The 23829-nt window shown below is 52.6% G+C and overlaps 1 protein-coding gene across 20 annotated transcripts in view; it reads right to left on the bottom strand.

The window, feature by feature from the left end:
* Lrp8 (LDL receptor related protein 8) overlaps nucleotides 1-23829 on the bottom strand; it is a 71972-nt gene that overhangs the window by 33725 nt on the left and 14418 nt on the right. For all 20 annotated transcript variants that reach the window (XM_006238570.4, XM_039111148.2, XM_006238567.4 and 17 more), the window contains exon 3: nucleotides 6962-7084. In XM_006238570.4, coding sequence (XP_006238632.1) covers nucleotides 6962-7084 — 123 coding nt within the window. The remainder of the gene's footprint in view (nucleotides 1-6961; nucleotides 7085-23829) is intronic.

Here is a 23829-nt window from a genome sequence, read left to right as displayed (position 1 = left end):
TGGGCTGATTCTCAATTTGGAAGAATGAGTACCCCGTTCAGGACTGGGGGAAGCTTCACATGACAGCCGAGGCAGATGCAGCTATGACCTCTGGTTGGCTCCCTGCTGCCCTCCACCGTGTTCAGGAGTCCCGGCCTCAGGTCTAGATGACGCCAGGCACAGTGCTAGACGCCTCCATTTAATCTTTATAATAACCCAGCAGGGTGAGGATTATGTCTCGGCCTCCAGCATGGAAAGTAAGGTTGTGGGCTCTGAAGGCTGCCTGGGCTTGAATCACAGCTCAGTCATTCGCTGGCCACGTGACCTTGGCCTAACATACTTCTCTTTGTGTCAACCAAGTGTAGATGACACAATGACCTGCTGCATAGGATCGCTTTGATGACCAGATTAAAGTCTGTAAAACGTTTAGAAGAACATTCAGCCTAGGCTTAATACGTGTACCCGGGTATTATTATCCACACATAACCAATAAGACTCCGAGTCTTGTTTATCCATTAAATGAATAACACTGAACACTGCTGGATACCAGATATGACGTCCTGAGTTCCAGACGCACACGCACACACAAGAATGGCATGAGCATTTGGCAGCTTTGTCTGACAGCAGAGACTGGCCACAGTTTCATACCCCTAGAAGAAGGGTGATTTATGTCTCACTCTGATCTATGATCTGTTTCCTCTCATTTTATGTCTATGGCTGGAATGAAAGGTGCAAGAGATGAATAAAAGTGGGCAGATGCAAGAAAAGGCACAGAGAAGTGGGCAGTGGGCAGGGGGAGGGGCAGGGGGCAGGGGGAGGGGCAGTGGGCAGGGGGAGGGGCAGGGGCAGTGGGCAGGGGGAGGGGCAGTGGGCAGGGGGAGGGGCAGGGGCAGGGGCAGTGGCAGTGGCAGTGGCAGTGGCAGGTGTCTAAGTCAAGGTCCCCAGTGATCACATACTATGGCGGTGTGAGGAGAGCGGATCCCAAAGCTATCCCATGGAATACCTTGAGTACAGGGCAGGCTGGGAACGTAGTGTTCACAGAGTTCACACTACAGAATTAACTGTCAGGCAGAGCTCTGGAAAGCACTGATACTCAGTGAGCTTCTAAAATGGCCACATTTGCTGGAAGATGGTGGCACATACCTTTAGTCCCAGCACTCAGGAGGCAGAGACAGGCGAATCTCTGAGTTCAGTGCCAAACAGAATGAGTTCCAGGACAGCCAGGGCTACACAGAGAAACCCAAAAGCCGCTTTGGGCTGTCTTGTGGGGTGATGAAGGGGGATGGGCATTTGGGGAGAGCACGTCTGTCGTCAGTGTTGGAGAACCACGAGCACATCTTGATGCTTCAGAACATGAAGCAGCTGGAGCTGACCAGCTGACCAAGAGGTACTAACCAAGGGGCAGGAGCTGAGGGGCTGTTAGAGGTTCAAGTTCCTGGGGTTCCTGGGCTCCAGGTCATGGTGACTGAATGGAGATGTTGAGGGCCAAGGAATTTGCATTTTAAAAAAGCTTTATATTTTTCTTCCAGTGAATTTGTGTCTGCTATGTGTGTGCGGGTGCTGGTAGTGGGAGGGAAAGAGGATATTAGATCCCTGGGTGGTGGAACCCGAACTCAGGCCCTCTGGAAAAGCAGAACACACTTTTAACCACTGAGGCACTGCTCCAGGCCCTGGAACCTGCATTTTGGTATCAACCATAGCAGCTCCTGGATACCTCTATGGGGGAACCCCTGAGTTAGCACCCTAGGGAAACAGGGGTTCAAATATTTGCAGCCCCCCAAGAAAGCAACAGGTAGGTGGAGAAGGTGAGCACGAGGTACTACCCACTCGTAAAGCGAAGCCTCACAGTAGAAAGGGCCATGGCCATAGTAACACGCATGTAAGTGGGTCAGCCTCTCCCGTTCAATGCTTGCTTTCCCACGTCCACCTCACTTGAAGGCAATTAAGCCATTGAGAGCAACGCCCTCACCGATGGGGCTAACGCCTTTTTTTTTTTTTTTTTTTTTGAGCCATAAAGAACAAAGTTATGTCGTTTGCAGGAAAATGAATTCAATCAGAGATAATCATATTAAGCAATTAAACTAGACTCCGAAGGACAAATATTGCATGTCTTCTCTCATTTGTGGTTCTAATTTTATATAGATATATAAAATTAAGTGTGTATATATGACATTAAAATAGAAGCAAAATTATCTAGAGGAACAAAGGGGCTAACAGGAGAGGGGAGGGTAGAAGAAAAGGAACGTGCTTAACACAATGTATATTTGTGTGAAAATGTTCTTGTGGACCACAGTACGATGTGAAATTATAATATGATACAATCATACAATATACAGATGTTCGAGGCAGACTCTGTGGCCCTCTGCTATGAAGATCTGGGTGAGAAAGCAACCTCTGTGAGGAATGAACCATCACCAGACACCAATCTGTGATGCCCTGTGTGTGTACCAGAACTGTATGCAATAGATTTCTGTTATCTACAACATACCCAGTCCACTTCAGAGGCATCTAGTAACCCCCAAATATACACAGCACATGAAAGACAGAGTCTGGGTTCCTCTGAACCAAAAGTTTGTAGTCTGACCAAAGCCCTGTCCTTCCATCAAACCATACAGGACTGAGAGTCAGTCCCAAACTCTCTTACCCAAAGCTGAGGTGACTGAAATAGCCTCTGGCCAGATGCACCACCTTGGAGGCCCGGCTCTGCAGCCCGCAGTGCAGCAGGCAGCCGACTGAACTTTTAATGAATATTTATACAGTTAACGGCGTAACCTTTCAACAAGGACAATGATTAAACAATCTGTCTGCTTCCTTTCTTTATAATTAATAAGGCATTTGCTGTGTCCCTAAATAGACAGTTCTAATTACAGGCTCTCAAGGACCCAGCAGTGCTTGCTACGGGTCCCTTCACCCCTACAGAGCCTTGGAAGGCCAGGACGAAAGGAGGCCAAAAAGAACAAGTTGACAAGCATCTCTAGGAGTGGTATTCTAGGGTCCTGAGAGGGGCAGGTACATCAAATGCCTGCCTCTCTTGTGATGTGGTTCCCCAGGCTCCAGGTCAGGCCTCGCCACTGCCCACTGCCAAGCTGTGAGAAGTGCTGGTGGGTACTGCCCAGACCACAGAGCAAAACCCGGAGGGTGGTAAGACGCTTGCTGAGTTATGGAGGGAGCAGAGCTGGACTTTGTTCCGGATCTATCCTGCTTAGCCAGTGCACATGAGGAGACTGCTGCTTTCCCTGGCATGGCTAGAAAGGTTAATGAGGTGCCCACCCAGTCTTTGCTCAGGTAGGTCGAGCAAAGATCCTTGAAGTCAAGACTTATAGGTAAGTTGGTATAGGCCAAGGAGCCCAGATTTTAAAGTCGATAGACCTAGGATCAAATCTCATTTACTAAGGTCCTTAAACAAGACACTTGACTTCTGGCTCTCTAGGTCTCCTCTGCTGAAGAGGGGGTTGAATGATTACCTAGGGTTGGAAAGTGGTTTACATGAGGCAATATGGAAATCCCTCTCCTCAAAAGCCTGGAACACGCTTGCAGCCCAGGAAACAGTTACTCTTGTCCGTCCCACGCACTGAAAATGTAATGACTGTGGCTGGGGGAGCTGAGTCCACCCCTGGGAGATGCACAGGCACTCACATGTCTCATCGGGATATGGTCCCTATCCCAGCACAGCCTTTCCCTCAGGAAAAGATGCTCCCAAGGGACACCCTTGGCTTCCTGTCCAAGTGTTTCAGTGTCAAGTGTTTCTAAGAGGCTGAAGCAAAAGTCCCTATTGCTGGATAACGCTGTGAACCCTGAAGTGACTGAGGGTATGTATGACTTTCCCAAGAACCCTGCTCCAGAAACCCTTTGCCAACTCATAAGTCAATAAATTAAGAAAAAAGAAAAATGTTTGTTGCCAGTACAACTGATGGCTACTCACCGGCCTACAGTCTTAGAGACTTGAGTTTCATGGACAGACAACTTCCAAATGGGGATTTCCTGCTCTAAGGAGACTGGAGACTTGGGCCATAGGGAACCACTAGTGTCACGTGGCTGGGAAACCTAAGGGCGGGTCTTAGGAGGGCCACCTTCGCAGCCTGTCTCCCTGAAGGAGCAGAGTTACACCGGGGTCCTCCACACAGCATCAGGCAAAGTGGGTGATGTCAGCTCTCCAGGCCTGAACTTCCTGATCTATAGGACGGTGAGCAGAGGTAAGGAGGGAGGGCCCCATCTAGCTGCGGAGGAAGAAAAAAAAAAAAAATCCACACTTGCTGTAAGGAGCACCCAGATCTCTAACTCATTTCCCTTGAACCAGTCTCTCGGCTCCCTGCCTGCGCCCCTCCCAGCAGATGCCTGAAGATGGGTCAGAGGCGTCCCCAATCAAGAGAGCTATAATTAGAGCCCAAATGACACTTTCATTAGGCAAATGTTCTGGGCTTTCCCATCGTGACTCTGGCTGTATTTGAGGAGTGTCAGTCCCCTCTGCTTCTCACAACCCCCTTACAATATTTCAATAGTATGGATCTCGTACCCTGATAGTCTAATAAACTGTTAAGTGTGGGGCAGAGAGTTTGTGGCCCAAATACAAACACAGACAGCGCCGGTACTCACTCCGATACTTGTAATTTCTCACTGCAAATGGAGAAACTGAGGCCCAGAAAGACTAGGCAACTTATATGAGGTTTCAAGGCAAACGACCTGATCCAACTGAACCAGATCCCAAGCCTACTGTCCTCTTCTACCTATAATCTTTCGGTTAGGGGTGAGGAGTAAGGCGCTATCCGGGGAGCTGGCACAGTCCCAGAAACCTGGTAGGCTATGGAAGTTGCTATGGCAACACCAATTAAATGGACAGCGGGTTGGCTGCTGGGTTTTCATTCAGTTGGGAAGCTGTGATCAAGCTTGCGACTCAGTCCAGCTGCCCCAAATTCTGCCTGGCCTTCAAGGCCCTCTCTGGATGCTTCTTCCAGGTAGCCCTCCCTCGTCAAAGACACCATGACCATTGCCATGGTTCACAAAGTAGGATGCCAGACTTTGCACCCCACTGGACAAGGGCAAAAGGAGGGTCATGGACCGCTAAGAATTTAGGAATCTTAAAATGGGGAAATCTTTAGGATTCTAGTGGGCGGGGGAGCAGTGGACATAGGACCTCACTGGAATTGTCTGGGATAATCCATGGGGAGTTGGGCCTCTTCACTCCTGGGTGCTGCCCTGGTTGCTGCTCCCATGAATCTCAGAGAGCTTGAGAAGCCTGTCTTTTGTCACGGGGAGAGACACTTGCCACAAACAGGCTGTGCGTCTGCGAGGCAAGTCTATCAAGTTCTTAAGGCCTCGAGCTGCTAACTCTAAGGGACCTTGGAGTCCAGAGTGGGGTATGTGGGCCCATCATAGGTCAGAAGACAGTGAGCATTCTGAGGGAGAAACACAAGGAAACGGGCAGGATAGGAGAGAGGGGCGGTAAGAGGGTCAGGGAGCACGAGGTGGAAGGGAGAGAGCCCAGGAGAGGAGGATAAGTGAGGGGGCCAACAGGGCTGGGAGGAAACAATACCCCTAAACAGAGTAGGGAGAAGGGAGCACAGCCCTCAGGCAGCAAGACTGCCCCTCCCCCAGTGGTCTACCCAAAGCCTCCTACCTACACCAGTGCAGAACTGGCTGACTACTAGGGCGGGAAGCCCCAACCCAACCCCAGAAACTCTCTAGGAGGCACAGGACTCTGTCCCTTCTGGGCTCAGAAGTCACAGCCAAGAGGCTACACTGGGTCCAGTCTGTTTCTTTCTCTGGAGGATATGCAGCACCCTTGCGTGCCCCAGGCTGGCATGAAGATGGGGGTGACAGGCAAGTGTGGCGGGGCTCCCTTCTTTTGGAAGGGCAGGAAAGAGTGCAGGGCTTCCTTCCTGCCTCCAGGCCTCCCAGGACGGCATGGAGTGGCATTTGGTGTGGTAAGCAAAGGATGGGCCTGCAGTAAAACCGGGCACGGCTTGGCAGCTGCCTAGGAAATCAGACCCTTTGTCTGGGGCGGGGGTCTCTCTTGCTCTCCCTTTCTCTCTCTCTCTCTCTTGGAAACTGGTAGCTCTGTTGCTAGGAGACAAGAAAACCCAGTTATCATCAGTGGCAGCCTTAAATGGGACTCTGGCCTCCATTGTCCCTGCCTCTACCTCTGGGGCAAATGTTAGCCTCAGAAAGGGGCTTCTGGATCTCCCGTTCAGTCCCATGTCCTCCACGTGCTCCTCACAGCCTTTTGTCTCAGGCCTGCGCTGCTAGAGCTCTGCCTCTGGACCACTGGGCCCTCCCCCGCCCCCTTCTCATCTCCTTTTTAATTTATCAAATGTCATGGAATGACCTGCCAGGTCTAAGTTTGCTTTGAGGATTAGAGCCTAGAAAAGAAATCATGGAGAGACAAAGCCCTGAGTGTGGAAGGCAGTCCCGGAGCACCAGCTACACCACCTCACCCCGGCTCCTTATGTCGCTATGTAGCCGCAAAGAACAGGCCTCCTGCACTCACTGCGCCTGAGCCGGAGAAAAGAAGGGGGCCTTGAAGTCTCGGCTGGGTGGCCATGGACAAATCACTCCAACTCTCTGAGTTTCTGTACGGCCCTCTTTGAAAATTCAGAAAGTGGCGGTACCTGCCTCTAGAGGCTGCTAGGAAGATAAAAGGAATACAAAGAGCTGAGCGAGGTGTGGCCCACGGTAAATGATTAACGCGCACCAGCTGCCGTTAGTGCTGCTGGAATTACAATTCGGAGCCCGAGAGATGAGGCAGGGCTGCTTCTGAGTGATATTATAACTCCTGAAGCTGCAGGGACAGAGTCCAACCTACGAGGGGGCTGAGAAGGAAGCCGGGAACAGGCAGGCAGTGCAGCTCAGTAGACACTGCCCGTTTACCAGGAACCAGCCACTCCCCAGAGGGTCTGGCACAGAGCATCCTCTGACCCCGTCCTGTGAGCCTAACAACCTGCCAGCCTGAACGTGCTGAGGAGGAAAAAGGCCGGGGCAAACTCACAACACGTGGCCTTCGATTCATCAGATCCATCAGGACACTCCTCCTCGCCGTCACACTTCCACCGCTCCGGGATGCAGTGGCCATTATCACAGGTAAAGTCGCTGTCTGTGCAGGTCCTCTTGGCTGTGGGACAAAGATAAGACAGAGCATAAGGGTGAGCACTGAATGCTTTTCTACGACAGGCAGGAGGCAAATGGGCATGCTCAGCCTAAGAAGTGTACCAGCAAAGCTCCCCAAGGGTCTGTAAGCAGCTCGACCCCAGCAAGGCTGGCACGTGGCTCTGCACCATAGCATCCGCCCGCTTATATCCCACCGCACAACCAGGGCCTGTGGGGAAGCCCCAGGGAGCTCACGACCATGAACCCTAAAAGGAGATGGTGACGATTCTGTGGCGAGATGAATAAGGAATTTTGAACTCAGGACCTCTGGAAGAACAATCGGTGCTCTTAACCACTGAGCCATCTCTCCAGCCCTTGAGGCCATTCCTAACCTGTGAATTCCCTCTTGTTGACTATACACTGGGAGAACAGGAAGGCTGAGGGATGGCAGGAAGTTACTGTGTGAGGACGTGCCATCGACCCTGGCACATGGCAGGTGCTTGCCGTCAGTACAGCTATGGCTGTTTGTCTGGATAGTAGTTAGAAGGGAACAAGATGGGGTGCCGTGTGCCCATGCAAGCTGAGATCTCATGGCCCATAGCAAAGCAGAGGTAAGGACATGAACACCATGTCCAGACCCTATTTGCTGCCTTATGTGTCCAGTTCTGAAAGAGTGGAGAAGATGGTCCTGTCCCAAGGTTGCCCTCTTATTATTTCTCTGTATTGTTCTGGTGCCTGGCACTGATCATATATCTTCTCTTCAGGCAAGGGTGCAGCAAGGCAGCTGTTCCAACAGGAAACCTGCGGGTGAGCATGGCGGCCTGCCCATCCTGGAAAGTGTGGAGTAGAGGTTGGAGGATTCCTTGTGCCCTTCATGTTCTCCAGGGCCTCCAAGAGTCAGGGACTTCTCAACATCACCTGCATTCAGCTCCCCTGAGCCTTACCTAGACTGGGGGTTCAGGGGTGGTGGCAGGAAGGGAGGAGCCCTGCACAGGGAGAGGGCAGGCCTGGATTTGCATTTTTGGCTGTTTTGCTTTGCTTCATATTCTCAAGTGAGACACTTTCCCTTCCAAGCCTTTGGCCTTCGTAGGGAAAGGGAAGGGGATTTGGTAAGACACAATTTTTTGGGCATAGTAGATAGTCACAGGCCAAGAGGCCCCAGAACTGGCAGAGGCCCTGGAGTCCTATCCCTGAATGACAGTAGAACTCAATGTGATATTGGGGCCACCTGGACACTGCCCCTCTCTATCAGATTGAAGGTCTTCCTCCTTTCCCTCCCCTTTCCAACTTCCCAAATGGGAACCCGACTGCTGCTGGTCCCTACATAGTATTAATGCGTCCCTCTCAGCCAAGGCTACCATCAGAAAATCCTTACACTGCTTTCCCACTATAAGCTTGGATGTACGTCCCCATCGCCTCCTGTCTCTGTCGAGGACCTCCCCTGAGTTGCCATGATCCTCTCTACAGCTTGGCAAACTTGGTACAGATGGTAGATATGTGGGGCTTTCAGCTGCATAGGCTCTGTCCAGCTCCTCAGTTCTACTCAGAGCCCTGACAGGAAAGTGGTGGGAGCACAGGGCTGTGTTTCAGAAACTTGTTTGCAAAGACCAATGATAGGCTAGTTTTGGCCTGTGTCCTTAAATCTGATGTCCTTTGCTTCCCGTCATCACTGATCCTGTGGTCTGGTGTGGCTTGCTTTTCTCCCGTCTTTCCACAAGGAACCACGTCAGATTCCTCACAGAACCCAACTCAGGGCAGACTGCAGGAGGACACCACTCCCTGACTGGCATCTCTGCTCTTACACATCCAGGGTAAGGCTCCCCCTCCTTGGTAAACACAGCCCATGGCCTGAGGGTTTGTTGGTTTTTGTCTGTACCTTTCCCTTTTTGCGGTCCTCCAGCTTCCTAGTGGGGTTTTGGGAACACTGACTGTTTTCTCTGACTCCGGTCCATGTCTGCTTTGATTTTCCATGGTGTCCTTCGGGCATCGCTATTCTGAGTTTTCCTAAGACAGATGCCTTCATTTCTTATTTTTCTAGCTCTCTTGATGTTGCTGGGTGTTTTACTCAGGACACCCCCCAGAAAAGCAGCCTGATACATCATCATTTGACAAAGGCAAAGTCCTGGGCAGAGATCTTAAGTTATATGCCTAAGGTCCCATGTAAGTGACAGCAGTACCTGGAGGAGCCTGAGAGAGCCCCAGTATCCAATAGGCCTCTGCCCCCTGGGAATGCAGAGAGTAGGGCAGCTAGTCCAAGGATCTCCAACAAGGAGCAAGACGAATCGTTTAAGGTGATGCAGGACTGCTATCACCGAGCACAAGACAGCCAGATCCCATCCCAGGATCCTTAGTTCCTGGGCATTCTGGGAATGCAGGGGAGAGCTTGCTCTCTGATATGCCAAGCCATGGCAGATACTGGGCATGGAAGCCTTAGCAGCCAAATGCCAGAAATGGCAGCTCAGACTTAGCAGACTTAGCTGACCCACAGCAGACTGCAGGACTGACTGCTCCAGTGTCTGAACAGGTTTGGTCATATTCACCCAGATCTAGACTCGGTCCTCTCACCCCAAATCCTGCAATACCCTCACAGCCATCCTGGTCGCTGCTCTCAAGCTGTTTTACAGAGGAAACTGAGGCCCAAAGAGGTGAGTAGATAGGTGGTAGGAGGACTTCGGGGGTCTGTGTGACAGCTGCAAGAGGTCTACAGACCTGCAGCCCTGATGGTATTGATTAGCAGGGGAAGAGCACAGGCTCCTGAGACAGAGGCCCCTCAAATCTCAGGGACCTCGTCACAAAATCAAGCACAGAGGCTCCTGCACAAAGGTATACCCTTGCCATGTGCCCAGGAGTGTGTCGCAGAAACCTGTCCTGTGACAACCCATGCTTGGGCATTGTACCACCCTGGGGAAATGAGGGGGTATGACCACTGAAGTCCCTCTGTGGGACCTCTGGGATCACATGGAAGGATCTGGCACTGGAGCTTGAGATGAATTCTGGCATGGCCACCTCTTCACTAGGTGACCGAGGGCAAGCCCCCTCTGTCTCTGAGCCAGTAGGTATGTGGCTTCCCTGTGTAGCACTGCCACAGGACAAAAGGCAGAAAAGCTCAGTGACTAAGCTCAGTGTCGCCGGGTCCCTCCAGGGTAACCAGGCTAGCTCAGCCCTGCCACGGGAAGAGGCCAAGCAGTCGGTCAAGCTGTCATTGCAGGCCCAGCCAGACCCTACTCTCCTGGCCTTGGCCTTGGTTCCCAGAGTAATTCCCCAGATGGACTCCAGGCTGTAGTTCCCTGTTTCCAGGGATTTATGTCCCTCTGTGCCAGTCTGCCCTTGGACAATGCCCACCTCTGTGAGTCCCTGTACTCCACGCCGCAGGAGTGATACATAGTCATCCAGGGTCTGCGACATCATAATCTGGTGCCATGGCAACAGATGGACTGCCACAAAGGCCCTGGGATTCCACAGGGTGGTGAGGAGGGGCCTACCCCAGGGACGAGCAGAGGACAGTGGGAAATCCAGGACAAAGGGAATGGGAGCCACTGCTATGTATAATAAGAACTCAAGCCAAGGAGAGCGTCAGTCAGATAATTCGTGGTCAAAGGGGCTCCTCTGCCACCTGTGGCTGTGTGACCTTATTTAAGATGCACTACTTCTCTGAGCCTCACAAAACACACAGGGCTGCTATGAGGAGCCAATGGGCTAAGGACTGTGCTAGGGATTCGTGAGCTGAGAGACAAAAGGGGACGTGGCTGAGTATAAAGTCACAGCCCTGGCCCCAGCTGAAGGGTTGTGTGTGGTGCACAGTTGTCAGTCCTCACATCTGGGTGGTGGTGGTGCTCCTCAGCTACGGAGGTGTGGTGCTGACTGGCTGGGTTCTTCAGTAGCTCTCAGCCCCTGTGCCCCTGCAAATTACGGTGCTCACTCATCACTCCCACCCCCACCCCCAGAGGCATCCTTCCCAAAACAATACACACCCTCCAGCCAAGGATCCCACCTACACTCCTGGGAAGAGATGTGGCTTCAAATAAGTCAGCTGCCAGCTGCCTGGGGAGGCTGCGCTTGAGCTCAAGTATCTGGGTCCACTGTGTGGCGGGGAAGCCTGATAAAGACCACTAGAGGAACACCGTGCCCAATGGAGGTGCCTAGGCGAGGATGTGGGCCTGGGATGAAGGGTGTTCTCGGAAAGGCACAGCCCTGCACTGGAGGAACCAGCAGTCTGTATGGGACTGGAGAGTATCATGGGGCCTGAGAACTCTACTGGGCTAGCAGTCACCTTGCTCTGCCTGACATCAAACTGCCTCTTGGAGGCTGGTTTGACCTTGCTGTCCTTGAGCTCACCCAGAGACCCACCGAGAGTGTGGCTAACCCAGGACAACTTCTTCAGCAGGCAGTGAGACCCACGGCTCTGTCTGCTTTGGGATTTGCTAAGGCTATGCAATAAGGACCAATGGCTCCTAGCAGAGGAACACAGTCAGCATATAGGCAGAGAGTCTGGGCAGCCATCTGCTTAGATCTTTGGGATATACTTTTGCCCTCAGAGAATCGTGATGCCACCAACTTAACCAAAGGCACTCTACCCCCAAACCCCCTCAAAAAGCCTGCAGCAGATACCTGACTGGCTGTTTCTCCCAGCACATCCAATCTTGTTTAATGGAGATTCCCACTTTTGGATGCCATGTTTATTAATTTTCCAAGGAAAGGAAGTCCAGTGGGCCACATCTGGGAAGCGCTATGTGATGCAAGCTCTTGATGCTATGGGAAGACGAGGTCCTTGGAAGGAAAGCCTGGCCACAGGCACCTAGCAGAGAATGGTACCCAGCCATCTCACTGTGGGCCTCTCCTGCTAGATCATGAGTAACAGGGGTTCAAAGAGCACTCAGCAATGAGGAAGCACAAGTCCTCACATCCATCAGGGACTGTTTGAGGGAGGGTTCAGGACAAGGAGGGGGGACTGAGGCCAGTCATCTGGGCCAGGGAGGTAGGAGAAGTCAGGGATGCGAACTGTCTACCCTCTGGTCTCCTGAGCTCCAGAGAGAAGCAGAGCAAGAGACCAATAAGAAAGGTGGAGTCCAACTGAATATTGCACCCGAGTGACCTGGGGTGAGTCCCTGCCCTTGGAGGGAAGGGGAAACCAAAGACATAAAACTTCACCCCAGAACCTACCCAGAGGGGCTCACTCAACTGCTTCCACTTCCTCTCTCAGGCCCAGGCCAGCACCGGGAGGCCTGGCTCTGCCTGCAGCCAGCCCTAAGGCAGCTGGGCACTTGTACCCTGTTCGGGGAGATGAAAGGGCTGCTCCCCACACAGCTACCCTTCTGCAGAGCTCGCCAGGCCCTGAGGTTGCCAAGACAACTGCTGCCAGCAGAATGAAGATCCGGGGTGGGGGCAGGGGGCGTGCCAGCCCGCCCCTGGCCTACTAACCTGGCAGGCAGATTTAAATGACAGCCCAGGAAGCTACTATTAAACTGTCACCCCAGTCAACAGGACGACAGACTAAGAGTGTTCTCCGACTGCAGCAACAACACAGCAGGAGTGAGAGAGGGAGGAGACGGTGGCCTGGAGCAGCCTGCACCCCCTTCCAGGAGGCCCTGGCCTGCAAGCCTGTCCACCCACTGCCAGTGGCACCCCCACCTCCCAGGCTGTGGCGGGTCCTGGCATGGAGCTGCAGCTTGATGCAAGGCCTGACAAAGGTTATTTTTCACACTTAAGAGGAACCTTTTCCCAAGTGAAACTCCACAATGCAGAAAACAGATAAAAATGGGTCTGTGCTGTGGAAACAGGGCAAGAAGTAGGGAATCCCATCAGCTGTTTCCCTTCAACAGCCCTGCAGGAAACTTCATGACACTCTAGGAACTGGAACCACCCCACCCACCCACCCCAGGAGCTACTTTGTGGTCCAGCAGCTCTGGGTTCAAATCCTTACCCATCTCCAGGCAGTGATGTTCCTATATAAGCCCTGAGTTTAAAGATCCTGTGGGTCTGACATTTAAAGCAGCTTCCCCGTCTCAGGCACTAAGTCTCTAAGGACTCCTAGTTGCAGTGCCTCACACCCTGTATTGTCCAGGTCTCTCTGACAGACACTGCCAGTCAGAGATGTGAGAAGTGGACGACATAGCTGCAGCCCCACAAGGGGATGTTTCCATAGGTTCAGGCAGCCACACTCTGACACTCCACAACGCCAGGCTCTTGGTGGTTGCTAAGGGAGCCCTCTCATGGTCAGATCACTTAAGCAAAGTCCTCTTTGTTATTAAGTTGGTAAAAATTTCCCTTGAGTTTTCACTGTTGTTTCCTGCCCTGTGCACCACAGGTTATACATATTCTATCTCGGGCACATCGGGAGTCAAAGAAAAGGTCCCCAAACACTGATAGGGAGGGGCCAGGAGGCCAGCCAGAGGCCATGTGGGAGGCACCTGCAGGATCACGAGTGGGGATGGTGGAGCTGGGCCTGGGGCATCGGATCATCTGGTGACCTCTGGCTGTGGCAGATGTCATCAGCATGACACCATGAGCGTCCAGTACTACTTCTCCCCATGAAGAGATGGGATTTCCTGCCATCCTCAGCTGGGGACCTTAGAGAAAGGTACCATTACCAGATGACAGGAGAGAGTCCCAGAGAGATGTGTGCAGACCATCACAGCCAACAGTGTCTAAGCTAAGTCATGAGCCCATACCTCCCTGGCCCAGCTCCTTCCCCAGTGTCCTCAACCTAGGATCTCCCTCAGAGAACATCTCTAGCCCCACGTCCCTAAGGATCAAAGCGGCCTCTTCCACTCTGGACTTAGTTTCCTCATCTGAACCAACCTCTAAGGATTCCCTCCAGCTGATGTTCTAGACCAGTGGCTCTAAGACACACATAGGCTGTGACCTTTGGTATGCTCCAAGGCCCACCAAAAGGGTCACTCAGGGCTTCCCACCACAAGCCCCTCCTTTCAGATCCAGCACGTCCCAATTGGTGTTGGACACTCTTCTGACCCTGGTCTGGCTGTCACCAAGGGAAGTGCAAGCTCTCACTGGGGTATGTGGGACTCCCAGTCGCCACAGGAAAGATGAGCAGCTCTGAGGGAGACAACAAAGGCATCCTCCTGTCCAAGTGATTTGTGGAAGCAGGCAGTATTGAGCCAGTGACAGCTGGGGGTGGGGGAGGGTACACAGGGAGACATGGTTAGGATGGGATCCGAAAGGGTCCTGGGCTGGTGCCTGCCAAACCCAGCGTTGCTTGGAGGCACAGGTGCACACCCCACGAGCACCATCTTTTACAGATCAGATCGGCCCCATCCTGGAATGTGGGCTGCCCACCTGGCACTAGAATTGCAGGTCCCAGGGAAACAGCTAGAAGAAAACTCAGGGCATCCCCAAAGTCAAAGCTTTCAGACAGCAGGAGGCAAGACTGGGAAATCCTTTTAGATCAGGGGCTCTAGCCCAGGGTTCTACCTGGCTCCAGCTTCACAAATGCCACTGGGGCAGAGGATACCTGAGTTGTCTCAGTGTCTACTGACCAGAAACCTTCCTACCTAAGTCCAGACAAGCTTGGGTACCACTGTGCCCCCTCTGACAAAGCAAAAGCCAGTGGATCCCTGACCTAGAGTGCTACCCCTCAGGAGGTGATTTTCCCACCCCCACCCCCAGCCCCAGCAGTGTGCACAGGGCAGCTCCAAGGAGAGCAGTGGAGGCCGGGTCATGCAGTACCACACAACTATCCACTATCAGCACCAGGAGGAGATAAGCTGTGAGGAGGCCTCTACCAGACAGGACCATGCTGAGTAAATCATCCTAGAGGCTCAGCACACGGTGATCCAGGCTCACCCACCTTCCCCAGCTGGGACCAGGGAGATGCATCAGTCCAGTGCAATGGAAAACCTCTCCAGTCCACAAAGCCAGGCCTGGGCTGAGGCAATCTTGGGCACTACTCTAGGTTGCCTCTGGCTTCTGGGAGGTTCACTGGACAAGTCCTTTACCTCCTGTAGTTCAGTCTCCTCCTCCTCCAGTCATCAGAAGAGAAAAGGCACGGTTTGTCCATGAGCCCAATTGAAGGGCTTGCTGCAGGTGCCAATAGGTGAACGTGAAGGGGACAGATGGGGAGCTCTCTAGCTGTAGGCCAGCATGTCAGCGCCAGCTTCCGGAAGGAAGGGCAGGTGTTTGTTGGGGTGGCAAGGTCAGCTGAGCCCAGGGTCCAGGTAGACGCCCAAGGGACGGAGCAATGGGCCCTGAAGGCAGGAACAACCAAGAAGCTTAGCTCAGAGGTGGGGGGGCCAAAGGGGAGGTTTTGGGGGACACAGAGATGGGGGGGAAAGTCAGCTGAGCTCAAAGGACTACATCAAGGCAGACGTTCCTATACAGTCCAGGCCAACCTGAGGTTACAAGGACCCCAAAGCAATGGCCATAATCCAGAAGGGTCTTGGTTAGAGGCAAGGGTGGTCGGCTGGGCCTGATGGCATACATCTTTAATCACAGTGCTTAGGAGTCAGAGGTGGGTGGGTCTCAAGGCCAGCCAGGGACACATAGTAAAACTCTGCCCCGTCCCCTCATCCCCAAAAGAGCAAAGGTAGCAGAGATCACTCACTTCCCCTCTCTGGACCAGCTTTAGGACATGGATACCAAGCCAGGGGAGGGAAGGCTGCCTGAAGTCTGAAGTCAGTCAGTCTCTCTCTCTCTCTCTCTCTCTCTCTCTCCAGTCTCTCTCTCTCTCTCTCTCTCTCTCTCTCTCTCTCGTGTGTGTGTGTGTGTGTGTGTGTGTGTGTGTCTGTGTGTGTGTCTGTGTCTGTGTCTGTGTCTGTGTCTCTCTCCTCTCTCTCACTGAGGTCCTATGCATTGGCTAACCCAGACCTCTTGTGTTTAGTGAGACTCTGGTCACAGCTGTGCAGCCCACGGTGACACAGGAAGCTGTACAATGATAGACGAGTTCATGTCTCAGGCCATCGGTTTCCTTGCCTAGGACACAGGGCTGACATTTTGGAGCAGTGCAACTTTGAGAAGATATAAATACTGAAATCGTGTAGTGAACTGGATCACTCCACCAAGGCTCTTCAACATCAAAGCTTTCCGTCTGGGACTTCGGGGAGAGCTGGGCTGCCTTCCTTCTGGAATGGTTGAAGGCTCAGATGGACAGGTGCTAGATGGGGACCAGGCCGTGTAGGGCATGAAAGGCAGGCAGGACAAACCTGGAGCTTGGGCCTTGGAGGCCGCCTGGCCCAATCCTCAACTTCATGATGCCAGAGAAGCTGTGGCTAACCTGAGGCGACATTTCTCAGGTAAACTTAGTAAAGCAGCTCCCCTCTCATGAGACCCAGCAGGACAGAGCTGAAGAGATGGGGGAGAGGCAGCTCAGCTGGTAACGCGCCTGCTGTGTAAGCAAGGGGACCTGATTCTGCGCCCCTGGCACTCATATTTCAAAAAGAAAAAGCCACGCATAACTCTAGGAGAGGAATGGAGGACAAGTAGAACCCTAGAGCTTACAGGCCAGTCAGTCTAGCCAAACAGTGAGCTCTTTATTTAGTGACATTCAGTGAGAGGCCCTGTGTGAGCACAGTACGTATGTATGTATGTATGTATGTATGTATGTATGTATGTATGTATCTATCTATCTACCTATCAGTCAGCTATCTACCATCTATCCATCCGTCCGTCCATCTGTCCATCTATCTATCTCTATCCCTCCCCATCTCTCTCTATCGCTCTCAGAATCACAAAGGAGCCATAGAACCACAGATCCAGCTCTTCATATTCCAAGATAAAAATTGTAGAGTCTCGAAACACAAAGTTAGACCACTCAGGTCCACTGGGCCAGAACGTGGGCACTAGTCACAGAAGCTTTCCAACTTGGCCATCAGGGACTCCCAACAGGCAAGCTGCAGAACCCCAGAAACTCTTGTCATGGGATCTGACACAGGTGCCAGAAGCAGCAGGCATGGCCGCCCCTCCCCCCACCGCAGGCATAGGAATCCCGTTCCCACCACTGACATATGGCCAGTCTGTGAGGCAAGAGGCTGAAAGCTGTCCCTCCTGAACAGGGAGGGAAATAAGTTCTCAACGGGAGACCCCCACTTTGTACAAATGGATTCTTCACCCTCCTTGTTCTTTGGCTCTGGTCAGAAAGATTCTCAGGGAAGTGGCAAGGAGCCAAGAGCTGCCACGAAATGACTTTAACCGGCAGACAGGCTGGTAATAGGTTTCGGTGGGAAAAAGGCAGGAGCAGGCGATTCATTCCAACTTGCTATGCGATAAAGAAAATTAAGGCATAATACCGAGGAGGCAGTGCCACGGTTAACCTGTGTGGAATACCAATTACTTCAAGCTTCTCAAAATTACTAGAAATAAAAAGAAAACCCCAGAAGAGCGTGATTGTGGCCCAAGGCTCATCTGGATTAGGCCGTTTGTTTGCCCTGGCACCCTAATGATGGGAGTGAGGGAGAATTCCCCGTTACCTGGGAGACGGCTGTGCCAAAATGGGGGTGGGGGAGGCAAGCCCACGTGCAGCCACTGGTCTGCTTGGCAAGTGCTTAGGGTAGGGGATCCCCAGGTTCGCTCAGGGAGGGCTGGGTGCAGAGGCTGCTAGGCCTCCCCTCGTCCTTCCTTCTTGGGTACCTTCGGTGCTAGGGTGTGTAGCGTCTGGGTGGACCTGCAGGGAGAATACCTTGTGTACTGCATGGACGCATCACCTGTCAATTAAAAACCCATGGCCTATAGGAAAGAGTAGAGTAGAAGGTGGGACATCCGGGAGGCAGAAAGAATTCTGGGACAGAGCCAGGTGCGGGGGATTCACTTGGGAAGAATGTAGGTTACAATAAACGGATTATTTCAGGTTATGATCTAGTCAGAGAAGAGCCTAGCTGTATGGCCAGTTTACATTTTGAGTCTGAATCTGAATCAGTTACATTTCTGACAGCATGGGGCTGGGAGGAAGAACTAGGTTTAACCTATACGAGGACCAGCTTCATCCTACTTAACGGGAGTCTCGGGTCCCTACTGCTGTAAGCCGTAGAATCAGGAGCCGGGGAGGTGCTCACTGTGTGCCAGGCACCGGTCAGGTACTGGTGAACTGTGAAGTTAAGGGAAGACTTCAGAGGGACCTTATCTCGGAGCACTGGCCCTGGGAGACGACCCACTCACTCATCTGAAGCCAGCCAGAGGGCAAGCAGCACCCGCAGAGTTGGCGACCATGGTGCACAGATAGAGCTGAGCAAGACATGGGCTGAGGAAGGGAGCAGAGGCAATGAGGAGGGCCAGAAGCCCGGCAGCTTCCCTGCTCACAGGCCTCTGGCCCACACCTCACTACTCCACTTTTCCTTGGCGCTCCTTATGCAAGGGAAAGATACCAACTGCCTGGAGCCAGCCTGTTCCTCAGTAACCCTCTGTGGCTTGCACGGAGGTGAAGCCACCTAACACACAAGCATTACCTGCACTACAGAACAAATTCATTCCCCTTGGTCTCCCCTTCAAGTAGCCAGTTCCTGTGGGCATAGCTGTTTGGGAGAGTCTAGTCTACTGCCTGCTGTGGTCTTCCTCCTGCCAGGAACAGGTTACACAGGTCCCAGAACTTAAATCCTGGCTCTGCCCCTTGACAGCTATGTGACCTCATGCAGGTTACTTGGCCTGGTATATATAATTTACTCTTAGATGAGGAATGAGAGGCTTGGCCCTGACCATGGAGCGATGGATACCTCATTACTCCTTAAGGTATACAGAGCCTATTACATATAGTTCCTCGCTTAATCTGGTGCTGAGAAATGAACCTAGAGCCTCATGCATGCTCTACCACTGAACTACATTATCTATCAACTATCTATCTATCTATCTATCTATCTATCTATCAACTATCTATCTGCCATCTATCAACCATCTATCATCCATCCATCTATCTACACTTATCTAGCTATCATCTATATAACCATCTATCTATTATCTATCTATCATCCATCTATCTATGTATCTATCATCATCATCATCATCATCATCATCATCATCATCGTCTATTTATTTTGGAGACAGGGTAGCAGATAACTTTGTTCCTCAGGCTGACCTTAAACTCACTGTGTAGTCAAGGATAATCATGAACTTCTGATCCTCCTGCCTCCACTGCCATGCCTGATATGCAGTGCTAGGGACTGAACCATGGGCCTCGTGCATGCTAGGCAAGCACTCTTCTAACAAGCAACCTGTCCAGTCATTACTTAGTTCTTAAACTCTCCTGAGGTTCAGAGAGGGACAGAATGGGCCTGCATCACACACGAGCCAGTAGGCCTACTGGGTCCAGTGCTCTGTAGCGGCTCCGGGTACCCCCTCTAAGGAATGAGAACATAGGAACTGCAGAGGAAATTCAGAGCCTGATCCCGGTCAGTCCTGTGAAATAAGAGAGGGTTACTCTTTCAGGAACCTCTCCGAGCCACCATGCATAAAAGATGCGCAAGGCACAAATTGCTGGACAGGGCAATAGCCTAGTGGAACAGAAAAAACCACCACAGGGAGTCCAGAGACCGGGCTCCAGTCCTGTCCCTCCATCCTGGCTCTGTGCTTAGATCGGCCTGGGTTTCCCCATCTGTCAAACACAGCACAAGGACTCCTGCCTCCGTCCCAATGCCAGTGTATACCTGCCAAACCTAGCTCCATCTTGCCTTCTGACAGACAGTCTGTGATCACCACCTCTGCCAGGAAGGCTCAAGAGGCCGCTGGGCACCTAGCCCAGCCTGTCTCATGTTGCCCTGGAGCCAGGCCTGGGCCTAGACCACACACAGGGGAGTGTGTTGAAATGGACATGTAGGCCCTCAGGCACAGCACACATGCAGACGAGCACGCATGCACAGAGAAACACTCAGCCCCACCCCCACCGAACCACACCAACCACACTGTGTACACACTGCAGCACACGGCCTGCATACCCACACACACGCACAGGTGGCTTCCTATGATGCTCACACACTGCAGGAAAATATGCAGAGATTTGCCTGCCTCTCCTGTGACAGCCAGATGGTGGGATTCTCCCACTGGGCTACCATTTAATGCTCTAATTAATTAAAAAAAAATCCTAGGCACCCAAGGCCTGGATTTGTTCCAAATGTCTCCGGCATGCCCTAGTCATAGGCCAAGAAAGACAACAGGATTAGGAGGAGGGGGTACACTGCACCTAACAAAGGTCCTACCCCTCACCTTGCTAAGAAGTGGGCAAGGGCCATCTGCCCCTACAACTCAAGCTGGGAAAAGATTACACTGTAGCATTCTTGGATTTTCACCTGGGGAGCTCTGTTTCTGCTCGAGGTGGGAAATGGAAGATAGGTCCCTTAGACTGCAGGGCAAGGTGAATGTGTTTGCCAACACTGAGGTGGACTGCAGACTTACAGGAAGATCCAAAGCTGTCTTTGCTAAGTCCTACTGTGCACAGAGCCTGCATGCTTCCACAGGAGGAGTCTGCTGTAAGACAGGAGTGAGGCAGAGCTGAGGGACCAGGCAGAGGGGCTGCCAAGCTCCCTGCCCCGCGCTTCTGTACTCTAGTGCGGCAGTCAGCTGGAAGCAGTCAGCTGACCTAAGTCTTCCAGGGAGCCAACCCCTTGCCCCCATCCACCCACACACACACTTGCACGTGCACACACACGCATGCAAAAACACACACACACACACACACACACACACACACACACACACACACACACACACACACACACAGATGGAGGAGGGTACAGGAGAGGGAGAACTGAACATCATTCGCCCTCCAAGCCTTTCCCAATGTGGCCTTTGCTTCTGAGCATTTGGGAAACACGTAGTAAATTTACCGCCTCACTTATGAGTAATCTGCTGTCAGGAGCTCTGCCTAAGAGCAGGGCTGAATAACAAGGCTTAATTAATGTTAATGTTGTGACAGATCTCAACCTGAGTGGGGAAACTCCCCATATCCTATACCCAAGCCTCTGCCTGCTCTCTCCTGCTCATGTGGGAGGTGAGAGGCTCGGCAGGGGTCTCAGACTCAGAGATACTGATAGACAAAATGAAGACTGTCTCTAACACAGGATTAGGGCGGGGAATGGGGTCTTGAAGCCAAAGAGAGAGGGAGGGATGGAGAGTGGGAGGGGGAGTAAGAGAGGGAGGGGGAGTGAGAGAGGGAGGGGGAGTGAGAGAGGGAGGGGGAGGGACGAAGGGAGGGGGGAGAGAGGGAAGGGGAGGGAGAGACGGAGGGGGAGGGATGGAGGGAGAGATCAGTCCAGGATACCAGAAGCCTCCAATACCTATTTCCAATAGGGCTGTCACACTGCCCTTGAGAGCCAGACCCTAGCCCCAAATCCTCTATCCCTTCCTATGCCATGTGATCGTAGGTGAGGTTCCCTGCCTTTTGGTGTCTCGCAGAGTAAGGCCATTAAGTAGCCACTGTCCACTGTGACCATCAGTTCTCAGTCCTCTGAGGTGGGACCACTATGGCCCTGTGCAGACAGGATACCCTGACCCTAAGAGGAAAGCTCACCTACCCGACTCTCATGCTGTGTGACTGTGGTAGAGTGGGTCACAGTACAGCGGAGTGAGGCGCCGGTGCCATCCATTGCATTCACTGAAAAGAGCACCTTGAAGAATCCACAGAGCCAAAGTTTGTGGGGGAAAGGTTAGGCCCTGGGGCTGTCTCGGGTTGGGCCTAGCTAGACTGTGGAATGACTTGTAAATGACATGGAAGGAAGAAGAGTTAGTGGGCACTCCACCAGAATGGCCCCAGAGCCTGTTTTTTCAGCCACTGAGGCTTAACTAAGCTGCCTCTACATTCAGGGAACTCAGCCAGTGTCAGTCAGGCTCTGGAGAAGAGAGAGCAGTGGCCACAGCCCAGGAACAAGCACAGCCCCGAAGCCTCCGAAGCCTCATCCATTCCCCTCAGCTGCCCAGCAGAGGCCTGGTGCGAGGCAGACGCAACATAATCTATCATTAATGACTCGTTATTATTAATAATGAGGGGGCTGGAGAGATGGTTCAGCGGTTAAGAGCATTGACTGCTCTTCCAGAGGGCCTGAGTTCAAATCCCAGCAACCACATGGTGGCTCACAACCATCTGTAGTAGGATCTGATGCCCTCTTCTGGTGTGTCTGACGATAACAACAGTGTACTCACATACATAAAATAAATAAATCTTTAAAAATATATTAATGAGGAGATGCCTGTCTCAAGGAAGAGGCCAGGGCCTTAGCCCTACATACATCTTGGGTTACTCTAGGCAAATCGCCTGTCAGTTTAAGGGCGTTGGGATCACACATTGGCTTCAGAGACAGGAGGGGCCCTGGGCCCTAGGTCCTCAGTCCCTCATGTGAAATTACACAGCTAGAACTTGGTTCTAGAGACCTGGCTGGTAGTGAGCTAGAGCACAGAGTCCACCTCCAGAAAAGCATTGGGACGCGGCACCCAACCACCCCAAGTACACCCAACCCCTGCTCCAGGAGGTCCAGCCTCTCACCCTCTTGATGCATCACTCTCTACCTCACTTACCTCCTCTGTGAAGGGGTAAAGGCAGGTTGTGCTGACAAGGCACATGAACTGAACAGCGTGACCCAACACAAGCCGAGGGCTTAGTGGAGACCTCAGCCAACACCCTGGGGACCCAACCCTGTGAGGGGTCACTAAGAAACTAGGCAGACTCAAGGGAGTCTCAGTGTTCACAGAGATGCTGTGAGTCAGAAAGACCAGCCAGAGGCCCTGGTGGCCCTGTGGAAGACTGAGACGCCTGAGGCCTCAGGGCAGACAGACAGAACATTCTGAGAGCTGAGGACTGCGTTATGAAAGAGCGAGGCTCTGCCTCAGAAGCTATGCATGCAAAGAATCCATCCACCTACCCACCCACCCATCCACCCGTCCAGCAAGCGTCCACTGGACTCTCTGTGCCCACTGGAGGGGGAGCCATCCCTGCTTGTTGAAACCACCCTAAAGAAACAAGACACACCAAAGGAACCAGATCAACACCAGGCCAGGACTGTCCACTCTTGAGTGAGCAAGGGGCATGAAGGCAGCTTGGTAAAGTTAGGTATGAGTGCTGGCCCAGGAGGCATCCTGCTTGAGCCCTACCCTGTGCACTCTGCGATCCAGAGGCCTCCTGTCCCAGGCCCTTCTTTGGCCACAGCTCAGTGTCAGTCCCCAGAGCCCCTGCCCACCCCCAACATCCAGTGAGGAGAGCACATCTGTCCTTAGTGGGTAGGGCAAGAGCACAGCCAGTCGAGGCAGGTGTCAGGCTCACCCCTTGCCCACTCTCCAGCCCCACAACACCTACACGTAACCCACCCCCAAGTTCCTGGGGAACGGGCTCTAAGGAGGCCAGGCAGCCAGACCACCAGCTGCTTCCCCTCCCTACACAAACCATGGACACAAAGCACCCTCCCCCAGCTCTGCAAGCCTGTGGTGACAGCCTCTTGGCACCAGCTCTCCCCTCCTCCATCTGTCAGGAATCGGTGCAGACAAACTGTGAGAACCAAAGAGGAAGTAGCAGTGCTGCGTGGACCCCTCCCCTCTCCCTGCCTTCCAGAGCTCCCTTCCCCTCTCCATCCCTCCTCTTCCATCTGTCTCCATGGTCCCTACAGATGAGGACATTGACAGAGTGGGCACTTAGAAAGGACGAGGACAGGCTACCCAGCAACACCCTGACGCCGCCGTGACCATAGCCACCCTCAAGTCTTCCCTTCTCCCTAGCCATCAAGAGATGCTGAGATTGAGAGCTCAGTGTTCCCACCTGTATAATGGGTATAGTAATCTCTTACCACGCCACCCATGAGCTTCAAGACCACACATGGAAAAGGCTTTGTCCACTGTGAAGCTTCACAGGAAACA

The sequence above is a fragment of the Rattus norvegicus genome, chromosome 5 (genome assembly GCF_036323735.1).
Source record: "Rattus norvegicus strain BN/NHsdMcwi chromosome 5, GRCr8, whole genome shotgun sequence".
NCBI lineage: Eukaryota > Metazoa > Chordata > Mammalia > Rodentia > Muridae > Rattus > Rattus norvegicus.
The sequence above is the reverse complement of the archived record's forward strand: the minus strand, read 5'-3'. Positions and strand labels throughout refer to the sequence as shown.